Below are 12,698 nucleotides of genomic sequence, written 5' to 3' on the forward strand. Positions count from 1 at the left end.
TCTCCCTCCCCCCCTCTCTTTCTTTCTTAGACAGGTGCTTTCACTCTCTCTCCTCCCTCTGTCCCTCCCCTCCTCCTCTCCCTGGCCTTGAAATTATATAATCTTTTCATATCAGCTTCCAGATTTCTACAATTACAGGTGGGCACCACCATGCTTGGCCCATTTTACACTTCTAAGAGGTTGAAAGCATTTAAGGGAGAAAAATATTCCAGGAAAATGCAAGGATGTATACGTTTCAATAAAGGCTATGAAACCAGGCCACAGTCATTCATTTGTACTTGTCCCTGGGTGCTTTTGTGTGCTCCAGGAGCCTGGTATTGAATGCTTGCAAATCAGAAAATAGGGGATTCACCAGAGACACGTGTCATATATGCTCATACTTACCTAATATCTAGGGAGACCCAGGACAGTCAACACTATGTGGCCCTTCATTTTGAATACAAGGCATCTGGGGCAGTTGGGTGTGCTTTCAGCTACTATTAGCACTATCTCTTTTTCTGTATTTTATTATCTCATGGTCTGTTTTTATGATTATAAGTTTGCAAATTTTGTCATGAACTTGATATTGAATGCTGGATACATAACCTCACAAAGTGTCTATACCAAGCTCTGGAGAGTATGGAGCCACACAAAGTGTAGCATGCTTTCTAGTAAATGACCCAAGAAAAAACTCATAGCTTACTAATATAAGATGTACTTTGGGAAAATTAAGCAGTTGTTAGAAAAAAAAAAGAGGCTTCATATAATTCACTTAATAGTGGTCATTCATTCACATTTTTTGTTATTGGCTTAGAATACTGCAGGGATTGCAACTATACTAGAATAATACATAAATGGAAGGTCAGAATGAGAGACAGTGGGGGTCACTGTGGTCAGGACTGGCGGTGGTTGGGATAGACAGGAATCTACATGTATGTGCAGCCTGCAAAGGCTGGCAGGTAGAGAGCATTCCATCCTAGTCTTTAGCATCTCATTTGATGCTAACCTTCCTAGTAGGGAAAGGAAAAAGAGTCCCTCACCTTTAGCTTTAGAGAGATAGAAGAAGATAAACAGAGACAGCAAACATTTTATAACACAGTTTCCTTTAAAAGAAGAAAGAAGCTGGGCAGTGGTGGCGCACACCTTTAATCCCAGCACTTGGGAAGCAGAGGCAGGCGGATTTCTGAGTTCGAGGCCAGCCTGGTCTACAGAGTGAGTTCCAGGACAGCCAGGGCTACACAGAGAAACACTGTCTTGAAAAAACAAAAAACAAAAAAACAAAAAACAAAGAAACAAAAGAAGAAGATGAAGAAGAAGAAGAAGGAGAAGGGGAAGGGGAAGCAGGAGGAGGAGGAGGAGGAGGAAGAGGAGGAGGAGGAGGAGGAGGAGGAGGAGGAGGAGGAGAAGGAGAAGAAGAAGAAGAAAGAAAGAAAGAAAGAAAGAAAATACCATATGTATCATCTATAGTTATATGTCAATCTGCCCCTTAGATGACACATTCCTATTTCAATGTAACTTGAACCAGTAGGTTCTTCAACAAAACTGTGTGTATATTCATGAATAATCCATATGATAATATACTGTATTTGATAATATACTGTATTATTTTATTTTGTGTGTAGCGTTTGCCTGCATGTAAGTGTACCATGTACATACTTGGTGTTCATAAAGACAAAAAGAATTGGAATTGTGGATCATTGCAAGCCACTGTGGGTGGCTAGTGATATATTCTGGGTCCTCTGTAAGAACAAGTGCTCTCAACTGCTGTGCCATCTCTCCAGCCCCAATTTTGCTGATCTGTCTGTCACATTTATACAATCCCCCAGTTTCCAAAGCACCTGCAGCAGTTTGCCCCCAGACTCTCCTACAGCTGTGTAGTCAGGATGTAAATATGTCAGTTTATGCCCTAAATGAATAAGTTGTGTGTCCTGCTTTCTCACAGCACAGCTTTTGCCCTTTATAATACCAGAGAGCCAAAAATCAGTGTGCCTGAGACCTTCCTTAGCACAGAGGAGTGTCTCTATGTCATGACTGTTAACAGGAAGCCAACTAGAAAACACACCTGTCTTGTGGTGATGTGTCTGTCCTTCCTGCTAACTTCCCAGAAATCTGGTTTTGAAAGTCATGGTCTGAAGCTAAAGTTAGAAATGATATCAGGCACTCATATAAGATGGGTCAGTGTGCAGCCGTTCAGGGGGCTTTTGGGATTGCACAACATGGTCACTCTGATGCATGTGAATCAATTACAGAGAAACCTTGTCAAGATGGCCAAACTTCTAGCCTTAAATAATTGAATTCTCTGCCAAACCCTGTCTGCTGTCATTATCTAGAAATGTAATTATGTTGCTAAATCAAGCAACTAAAATTAGTGTAGTGTAAAAACACCTTGGCTATCTAAAAGTGGACAAATTGACATTGGCTTAGAGAAAGCCAATAGTTGGGCATGTGTGGTGGTGTCTCGAGTTCTTTCTGATCATCATTTTGACAAAATCTATATTGTGCATCCTATTTAGAGAGAAAAGTGGTTTGTGGCAAAGGTGTGTCTGATTTGAAGGTGACATTGTGTGTGTGTGTGTGTGTGTGTGTGTGTGTGTGTGTGCCTGTATGTGTCCAGAAGTCAATGTCTGATAACTTCTTATACTCCTTCGTTTCTTGTTTTCCGAGACCATGCCTCTCATTGCATGTGGATTTCACAGATTCATCAAAACTCGTTGGCTCTGAGCCCCAGGGATCCTCCTGTCTATGCCTCATGAATGCTATCATCGTAGGCTGGCCCTACCATGCTTTTCACATAGGTCTTGGGTGTCTGAACCCAGGCCTTTCTGCTTACTTAGTATTTTACCAGTTGAGCTATCTGCCAGAGCCTATGAAGGTGATCTTCAATTGTCTTCAGACATTACTTCATTACAGCTCCATATTACTAGTTTCAAAGTTTTGTAGTACTAAGTATGCCCACGTATTTCCTGGTATGAGAAGTGGGAATATGAAAGTTTATCATCATCTGAACCCTCATGTCTGAAGTTAAAGATTGGTGAATACTAACTGTGAAGGGAAGAGCAGAAACCATGGCAACTAGCTACCTCTATTACACACTGCAAGGAGGTGACAAGATACCGTGTCACTGTTACATGCCAAAATGGGTCTAGTGTCTAGGAGGAAAATGAAGTTGTTCAAGGGAAACACACCAACAACCATGATTCCACTCTGTGGAATCCCACTGGAACCGATCTATCCAAGTAAAGAATCTCCAGTTCTCTCTTTGCGTACTTCTCAATACCTTTCATCTTGGGGGGTGTGTGTGTCATCTTTGTTTAATATATTGCAAATTCATGTATCACAGCTGGAAGACACACATACCAGCCATGTAAAATCACTTCACAGATGAAACACAGCAGCAATAAGTCTGCGCCTATTCTGTGGCCCCAAGATAGGTACAACTGCTACCTTACACATCTCTAGATCACATATCACAGTGCAAGGTCAGCTAGACAACTTACCTAGAGATTGTATGTGAGGGCTTTTAAACTCAACACTGCCTCCTACTGGCTGCAAAGTGGCTGCCTAATGTGAGTCTGGATTCCTGTTGTTACCACTTTGCTTCCTGTGCCTGGGATTAGCCTCTGCATCAGAGATGTGGAAGAATGGAGTACAATAACCCACAGAGCTAATTTACTCAGGTTTCAAGTTTATTTTGTTACTTATGAATTGCGTCTTCAAAATGAAGTCAGGTGAAGAAGGGGAAGAAAGTGAGTCGAATGTTTTGAGACAGTTTCATGTAGCCCAGGCTGGCCTTAAACTTGCTATACAGATGAGCTCCCAAGTTTTCTATACCCACTTTCTGAGTCCTAGGACTATATAGGTTTGCCACCACACACTGAGTATTCTTAAATAATTTTTGATCAGCTGCCCATATAAACCTGCTAGATTTGAGTGGTTTGTTGTTGTTGTTGTTGTTGTTGTTGTTTGGTTGGTTGGTTTGGTTTTGGTATATAACTGTAGGGGCATAGGTATAGGTGAGAAAATGTATGTGCTGTGTTCAAAGGGTGACCTCCAGGTATCTTCCTTTATTGCTTTTTACTTATGTCTTGAGAGAGGGTCTTTCCCAAAAACACTGAATGTGGAACTTTCTGTTCGGCTATGCTGGCTCGCCAGTTGAGACCCAGCATCCTCCTGTCTCCATTTTCCCAGTGTTGGGAATACAGATGTATGACACATTGCCTGGCTTCTTACATGGGCACTGGAGATCTAAACTCAGGTCCTCATGTTTATATGGCAGTATATAAGTTTACATAACAATCAGTTGCAATTTAGAACTTAAATCTAGGCTCCTGTGATAATTTATGTGGGTAAAGATTTAAGTTCTCTAAGTTGCAATTGATTGTCATGTAAGCTTCCACATTTCTATTCCTTATTCTCTCTAAAAATCTCATGTAGACCCAACTCCTTGCAATTTGGCCCAGTTCTACCGGTCAAATGCATTCTCTTTTTGCCTGATTCCCTGTCAGTCATCTCCCTTGGTCTGAGAACTAAATTAATGAAGAGTATTTGGTTAGTCATGTTGGGTGAGCTGCTCCCAAAATAGCTCCTTCCATTTTGGTAGCTCCGACCCTGCAGCTGCCGCGTCCCTTCCTTGTCTGGGAAGAAAACTTTCACATTAAGAGTTGCTGATGCAGGCTTTTCTTTCCTTTGCCCTCTCCGCCGCCTGTGGATGAGCACTTGGCTCCTGACAGAAGCGATTGGCTCTCGGCTTTGTAGTTGAGAAGAAGTTGGGTCTATAGATTTCTTTCCCCTTCTAACTCTCTATTGATGTGTTCAGCCTTGGAGGAAAGAAAGCCTCCATTTAAAGCATGTTGGCGTCGCAAGGAGTCCTCCTGCATTCTTATGGTGTGCCTATGATTGTGCCCGCTGCCCCCTACTTCCCGGGACTGATGCAGGTAATTCATGGCTTCTACCAGCAAGCAACTTAACTCCAGAGTGCTCTGAGTAATAATTGGAATTTTTATGGTTGAGAAAGCAAACACTTTTAATAGAGGAAGAGAAAAAAAAAGCCCTCGTGTAGTCAAAGGAAAGACAGTAGGAAATCAAAAAGATGGATCACCTTAATCTGGCTATTGACATCTCTCATGGATGAATAAATGGTGTAGTTGAGCTGTATTTGCTTGTATTGATCTGTGTGCTGTTTAACATTCATGCCTTTGCTTCAGGAGGTTGACCAGGGGGCAAAAGATTTGCTCTCTTCCCTAGCTTTCTGAGGGACTGGGTCTCCCAGAGCAGACCATGAGGCTCAGTAACTTATCATGATATAGCTTACTTAAAGGCTTTAACCCCGGAAACAGCAGGGCAGGAGATAGAGTGCTGCTGAGGACACCTCACACGGGTTGTCTGTTTGCAGAGAAGCTCCTCCTTCCAAATCTGAGAGGCGACCCACAAACAAGAGTGGTTTCCTTAGGAAGTTCAGAGGTTATTCTGGAAACCCCATGCCAACTGTTGGTATTCTCCGCAGCCAGGGAGAAGTTGGGATGCCTGTTGTTTTGATTTCTAAGGCTATTATTCTGTATGTTCATGTGCTAGCGAGAAATTGGGACCTGCTTCTTTGCTTTATTGTACCTCCTTGCTGTCACTCAAACCCATTGCTTCCGGGTGTACGCCTGCAGTTCTCTGGAAAGCCAACAGCCACTTGTGATAGAAGTAGGTCACTGTAGGAAACAAGTGGCTATTTGTTGCTGTTCTTTAGAAATAACCAATCCTGTGCAATAAATCCTAAATCTCCTTTCTGTGGGAAAGGAAAATTAAATATATGCAGTATAACACTTTAGCTTTTCTCCTGTAGCTCCACCCCCACCCAACACTCTGAGAGTCCTACAAAACTTTAATTCATTAATGACGATTTCTATGAAGTATCTTGAACAAATATTCTTCTTGTTCTATGACTGTGACTGTGACCTTTTATTAACTGTCAGAAGCTGGGTGGTGGAATCCACCCAGCAGTCAATCCAGATAGCGCCAGAACTGGCAATTACCCTGGATGTATGCTATTGCTATGCTTCTATGTTATACGTAAAGAGGCCAGGCAGAGAATGGTCCTGACAGCAAGGAAAGGAACTTGTGGCCAGATGGTGACATGAAACTTGGGACTTGAAGATGAAGCAGAGTAGCAGTGCTTTTGGCTTCTGTTGGAAATTTGGGGTGAAGGTCAAGGGCTAGAGTTTTGTCAGCCCCTGTGCTGCCCTATCCGATAAATAATTACAAGCAAATCGCTCATTTCGCTCCGTGCTGATTGATGCTGAAATTGCTTTTGAAGTTCTCATAAGTTCCTGTTATAGATTAAGTGCTGGTGCAGGAGAATAACGGCACCCACAGAAATGGGTGAATGTAATCAGGTTTAATGGACTCGAGAGCTTGTTGGGAATTAAATAACTATCGATTTGCTGGGATGTTTCTGTCATTACAAAATGCCACTCTGAACGTATTACCCCAATGATAGATGAGAAGATGCCAGAGCCAACTGCAAAGCTGGGAAGGCACTATTTCTTCCTCTTTGGCAGAATGTTCAAGAAACATAACTGGCTAGTCTGGGATGGAACAAGTTATTTTACTTGCAAATGTTAACCTGATCCATTCTCATTTGTTTCCCCAAAGGAAACTTCTGAACTAGTGACCCACAAGTCCTTGTGAGTGTGTCAGTGAGGAGCATCTGATGAGCTGCTGGGACCCATTGCACCCTTCCCCTCTCTTGCACACAGAGCACACTGCAAGGCTGTGCACTGCACCCTCCCCTCTCCTGCACACAGAGCACACTGCAAGGCTGTGCACTGTACCCTTCCCCTCTCCTGCACACAGAGCACACTGCAAGGCTGTGCACTGCACCCTCCCGTCCCCTGCACACAGAGACACTGAAAGGCTGTGCACTGCACCCTCCCCTCTCCTGCACACAGAGCACACTGCAAGGCTGTGCACTGCACCCTTCCTGTCTCCTGCACACAGAACACACTGCAAGGCTGTGCACTGCACCCTCCCCTCTCCTGCACACAGAGCGCACTGCAAGGCTGTGCACTGCACCCTCCCGTCCCCTGCACACAGAGACACTGCAAGGCTGTGCACTGCACCCTCCCGTCCTGTGCACACAGAGCACACTGCAAGGCTGTGCACTGCACCCTCCCCTCCTCTGCACACAGAGAACACTGCAAGGCTGTGCACTGCACCCTCCCATCCCCTGCACACAGAGAACACTGCAAGGCTGTGCACTGCACCCTCCCCCCCCCTGCACACAGAGCACACTGCAAAGCTGTGCACATGAAGGTGCTGGCCATCTTGCTGCTTTGTGGAGGCTGTGCTATTTGGCTCAAAGAAACTAAACGCCCTCCCATTGCAGTTCTGTTCATAAGGATGTGGTGTGATAGAAAAGGGTAGGAAATCCGCGCGTCCCTTTACCGTTCTGCGTGCACTTCCTGCCCTAGCTACGTTGGCCCTTAGCCGTGAAGAGTTTCACCACAAGTCAAGAGTAAAGGCCCTTTTGCCAGGATTCACATTTCTTTAACAACTTAGAGAGGTCAGCAAGACAACAAAATGACTAGGGCTATGGACCTATCCTTGCTGGGATTCCTTGTATCTGAATATTTGGGACAGTGTCAATGGTTATGTGCAAAGGCCTCTGGTGAGCTGCTTGAGATGCTGTTCACAGTTTCACAGTCTTTCCAAACTCAACAGCCAACAGTTCTGTGGCCAAAGATATCCCTTTTTGAATTGCTCTCTGAGACACTTTTTTTTTATTAGATACTTTCTTTATTAACATTTCAAATGATATCTCCTTTCCCAGTTTCCTCTCCAAAAAAGAAAGAGAAAAAGAAAAAGAAAAAGAAAAAGAAAAACCTGTTCCCTCCCCTTCCCCCGGCTCACCACCCCACCCTCTCCCTGCTTCCTGGCTCTGGCATTTCCCTACACTGGGGCATAGAACCTTCACAGGACCAAGGGCCTCTCCTCCCATTGATGACTGACTAGGCCAACCTCTGCTACATATGCAGCTGGAGCCATGAGTCCCCCCATGTATGCTCTTTGGTTGGTGGTTTAGTCCCTGGAAGCTCTGCGGGTACTAGTTAGTTCATATTGTTGTTCGTCCTAAGGGGCTGTAAACCCTTCAGTTCCTTGAGTCCTTTCTCTCTGAGACACTTTTGAAATTGGGGCCAGCATGGCTCCATTTTTTTCCCATTAAAGAATAAATAATTTGCATTTTTTTTTTTTTTAAGTTTTAAGACAGTCCCTGACTCATGCTGCAGTCAGTGCTTACAGATGTGTCCTTATACCTCTAGAGAGGTCTCCTCTTTAAAGTCAGTCTCATAGTTAACATGGGATTTCCATTCCTGCTTTCTGTTTCTCTGGAAAGCCAGTGTTGCTCATCCTAACTGGACACAATATGGGTGCATATTGTTCCCATGCACCGATCATTTTATGTCTAAACTTATGTAGTAAACAGACAAATAAGACAAGTATGTCTTTTTCTGTTTGTTTCATTTTGTTTTGCTTTCCTCTAACTATATAGATAATCATGCAGTAGTTCTAGAGACTTAGGCTAAACCAGGATGAATCATTTCACAGGCAGCTAGAGGACAGAAGGAAGCAGGGGAAGTGGTGACACTGAGCACACGGTGCAGACCGTGACCTTTCACCCTCACTACAGACCCCAGGCTTGGTGTCTTTGAATGAAGAGCCTAGGCATCTTCCTTGAGGCCTCTCTTTAGTTCTGCATTTCAAGAGCCACCTTGGTTCACTATGGAGTTGACTGAGATGCTGTTGTTATAAAAAGCCAAGCCCACTGGCAAAGTCATTCTTGATTCGAGATACTAACAACGGGATTTACTTAAGCCATGAGCCATGCTCACACAATGACAAATGATGAAATCAGATCAGGGGCTTCATTTGTGTGTTTGCTTAGCATTTGAGTACAGTGCTTCTCAGCTTTATGGAACAAGCATAGATCTACACCCCTGATGTACACATCTGCCTGCACATATGACTAAAGCAGCTTTCCTCCTATATAGAGTGACTCTTTAGAAGTCTCTGTAGGCCTCAAAGATGATGGCTTCTGAAATCATTTACAGGAAAATGGACAGAACTGGAGGTTATCCAACTAAACAAGATACAGCGGGAAATCAGAAAGACAGATATGCTTTCTTTCCTTTTTGTATCCTAGATTATATGTATATGTATGCATAAAGTGATATATGCATACTGAATGAAAAGGAAGAACATGTCTGTTCCTAGGTAAAGTGAAGGAGAAAGTTTACTATAGATAAAAGGCAGAGAATAGCCAGAGACAAAGGCATCTGGATGAGTCCAGAGCGGACATGACCCTGAGCCGGAAGGGGGGGGTGTTTGCAGGGGGGGGGAAGGGGAGAGGAGAAGGGAACCAGGTGTAACAGCCAAGACGGCAAAGGGTGAGTAACCAAAATGGCTGGCTTATATAGGGAAGAGCCTCTGAAGGAGGGGCAGCCCAGTGCCTGGGCAGGAGAATTTGGGGTAGAGGACAGAGTATGCCAGCCACACCTTGTAACAGGTAAGGAAGGGACTGTAGGATGCTGGAAGAACCTGGTGGCCAGGTTTGCTTTGATATATTAAACAGGCACCTCAGCCTTTTGTCCCAGGCTTTGAGGTTAAACACATACCTGTACACACAGACCTATGGCATAAATGTGGTAATGAAGCCACTACGAAAGGGATTAGTGCTAACAGAAGTGGAAGGGAGTGGAGAGTGAGCGGATAGATATCATCACAATACCTCACATACACAACTGAAGGTTCTTGAAGCTCATCCGTGTATCCGATGTTTGTATGCTGGCACACAATGCTGGTTATCTGTTATGCAGGCAAGCAACCAACACATTCTTTAAAGAAACTATGGTACCATAGAAACTAAGGTTTTTCTTCTTGAGTTCTTCGTCTTGTTAATAAAAGAATTTAAAAGGGGGCTCAGAAGGAATCTCTAGGACAGTGCTGAACAGAGTTTGAAAGAAAAACAACCGGACAGGTAAGCTGTGACTCTGGGCAGCTGTGGGCTGGCAAGAGTGCAGTGGAAAAGAGAAAACCCCACTTTGGCATGTTCAGAAACGGGAACAGCAAGCAGCTGCCTGGTGGAAGGGTCGGGTGGAGTGGAGTAGAGGGAGGTGGGACCTTCAGAGAATCTGTGAAGAAGCCCAGAGTGAAAGCTTGCTTACGTTACACTTTTCTGAGCTTATGATATAATCTGGGCGGGATCAGCACATCAGCTTATCAAGGGATACTTAGTCTGCCGCTTCTTAAATCCACTTATGGTTGCTGGGGTGGGCTCCTGGCCAGATGATTGACAGGCTCTCTTGGCTTGAGTTTTAAAAACAGGATGAAGATAGAACATAACCTTTGGGTCTCCGGGTCTCCACCCAGAGGTAGAAACTTAGTTTCTATGTATCTCAGACGAAGTAACTTTTCTTTAGCCGGCCTCAAGGAATTCTACAGACCTCCAGCTTTTCATATGGTCCCTAGGAGGGCTTCCATTTGTAGAGTGACTTGAGCAACAGGGAGAAGGCCTGAAATGGCTTCCAAGGCTGTGAATATCTTTCTGGCTACCAAACAAATTAACATATTACTAAGCAATTCCTGCTAAGTTATGCACTACAAGAAAAGACTCTATCCTAGAGAATGAGTAGTGAACAGTTTTAGGAGTTTTCCCAGGTGTCCATTCACCTACCGATCCTTGTAAGTCCACTTTTGTCAATCCCTAGGAGAGGCTAGAAGGCAACAATGACATCACCACCATCATTCCCAGCCTAGAGGAAGAAACAGTAGATTATTCCTAAACCATAAAGACAGCAGAAGGAACTATGTGAGTTCAAAGCTAATGCCGTCTTAGGTACAGCAGTAACAATTTTTTAATGAGTAGTATTTATGTACCAACCAATACCTACAATTCTCAATTCCAAAAAATTCTGAAACCAAAAAATGTAAGGTCTGAGACCAATTCTCACCCAGGAATAATACTTGACCAGAAATGGCTAACAAGCATCTATTTATACACTGTCCTCGTCAGCATGAATATTCACATCCCTTGCAGGGGGAATGTTTAGTGTTTGGTGTCTGTGTCTGGGTATTGCCCCAGACTCTGCTGAAGGTTTTACATAATCAGTGTTTCCAGTGGAATACCTTTCTGAAAACAGAAAACAGCACAAACCAAAAATGCAAATTATGAATTATAAGTAACTCCAGAGTTATCAGTTTGGGAATCACTGTCTTATATTTTAACCCATCTTTTGTATATGGAGAATGTGGGACTCAGAAAGAGAGAATAAGAATACCAAGGTCTCAAAGAATAACAGCGGTGGAGTTCAGGTTTACACTGGGTTTGCTGAGTGTGCACCTTCTCTTTAACTGGGAGATCCAGCAATAAGCAGAAACATGCGTTGGGGTCCGAGAGAGGGAGGAGCCCATGCTTGGTAAGTGGACAGTTCCAATGACCAACTGGTGCTGGGTAAACACCAGTTGGCACTCTCCAGAGAATTTGTCATGCTGAGAAAGCCTCCTCGGTATTTTTGCCATCTTACTTGCTCAGTGAAATGTGATGGTGTTCTGATTCCAAAAGGGCAAGATGTAAGCCAAAGGAGCTAGGAGGAGCCTCAGAAGAAACAAGTCTCCCATACCCTGAACTTGTCCCTGGAGGAATGGGCTCCTGTAACATTTTACTGTGAATCTAGAACATTGCCTCTCAACCTTCCTAAGGCTTCCTAAGACTCTTTTAATGTTGTGGTGACTCCCACCATAACATTATTTTAATTGCTACTTCATAAGTGCAATTTTGCTACCATTATGAATTGTAATGCAGATAAGTGTCTTTTTCAATTGTCTTGGGCTACCCTTGGGAAAAGGCCATTTAAGCCCCGCCCCCAAGGGTTACAACCTACAAGTTGAGAACCATTGATCTAGGTAGTAAATGCCCATCTATGGAGTGTCTTTCACTCCTCGACATTGTTTACTAATGAGATAGTAATGTCCCCAAGGGATACTTACACCTCCACTCCCCATAGCTCCAGCTTTCGAAATCTGAAAATATAAACTCTGAAATACTGTGGACCTTCCCTCATTCCAAGGCGCTTGTGAAATCTGCTGAGTCATGCATGTCTCTGCTGTACACACCAACCCTGGGCTCTGTGTGTTTTGAAGCAGCCTCCTTGTGTTGGCAGAGTGTTTTACAAAAATTCTGCATCCTTTGTTGGAGCTACTAGAAATTACTGAACTGTTTCTTTTTCACCTTGGTCAGAGGAGAGCCTACCCTCTAGAAATGCAAATAAATGGGCGGAGATCCTGTAAGACATTTGCATTTGTTTCTGATTGGACTTAGAAACAACTCTGCTAATTTAGTGGCTGCCCTAATCCGTTTCCATTCTCAGAGGCATTTCTGCCCCCATGATGTGCTCTGCCTGTTTAGGGACTCTGTTGATTGGGAAAGACATGAGAATGGACACCTGATATAAATGCTGGCGGTGCCATTTACTTTGTGGCCACTCCATCTTAGTCACTAAGTGACTTTTCTGTACTGCCAATGAGGCCATGTCAACAGTGAACTAAATTAAACAGTAAGAGAGGTGGCAAGGAGAATTTAGAGTCAAGAAGGGTCCAGGTTGATAAATTAACTTTGGCATAAACTGAGCCTGTGGCCTTGGGCTTGTCAGTTAACAGCAGCATGCCTCAGTTTTTCT

At 43.8% G+C, this 12,698-nt stretch overlaps 1 protein-coding gene across 38 annotated transcripts in view; it reads left to right on the top strand.

The window, feature by feature from the left end:
* The window catches only part of Rbfox1 (RNA binding fox-1 homolog 1), a 1,556,838-nt gene that overhangs the window by 1,207,298 nt on the left and 336,842 nt on the right, over positions 1-12,698 (top strand). For 2 of the 38 annotated variants that reach the window (XM_031361969.1, XM_031361839.1), the window contains exon 1: positions 4,600-4,913. The exons of 32 other annotated variants lie outside the window; for them this stretch is intronic. In XM_031361969.1, coding sequence (XP_031217829.1) covers positions 4,827-4,913 — 87 coding nt within the window. In that variant the 5' untranslated portion in view covers positions 4,600-4,826. Of the gene's footprint in view, positions 1-4,594; positions 4,914-12,698 lie in introns of those variants that run through there. 4 more of the 38 variants (XM_031361896.1, XM_031361887.1, XM_031361946.1 and 1 more) reach the window with 4 other exon arrangements.

Source organism: Mastomys coucha, unplaced genomic scaffold (genome assembly GCF_008632895.1).
Source record: "Mastomys coucha isolate ucsf_1 unplaced genomic scaffold, UCSF_Mcou_1 pScaffold12, whole genome shotgun sequence".
In the NCBI taxonomy this organism is placed as follows: domain Eukaryota; kingdom Metazoa; phylum Chordata; class Mammalia; order Rodentia; family Muridae; genus Mastomys; species Mastomys coucha.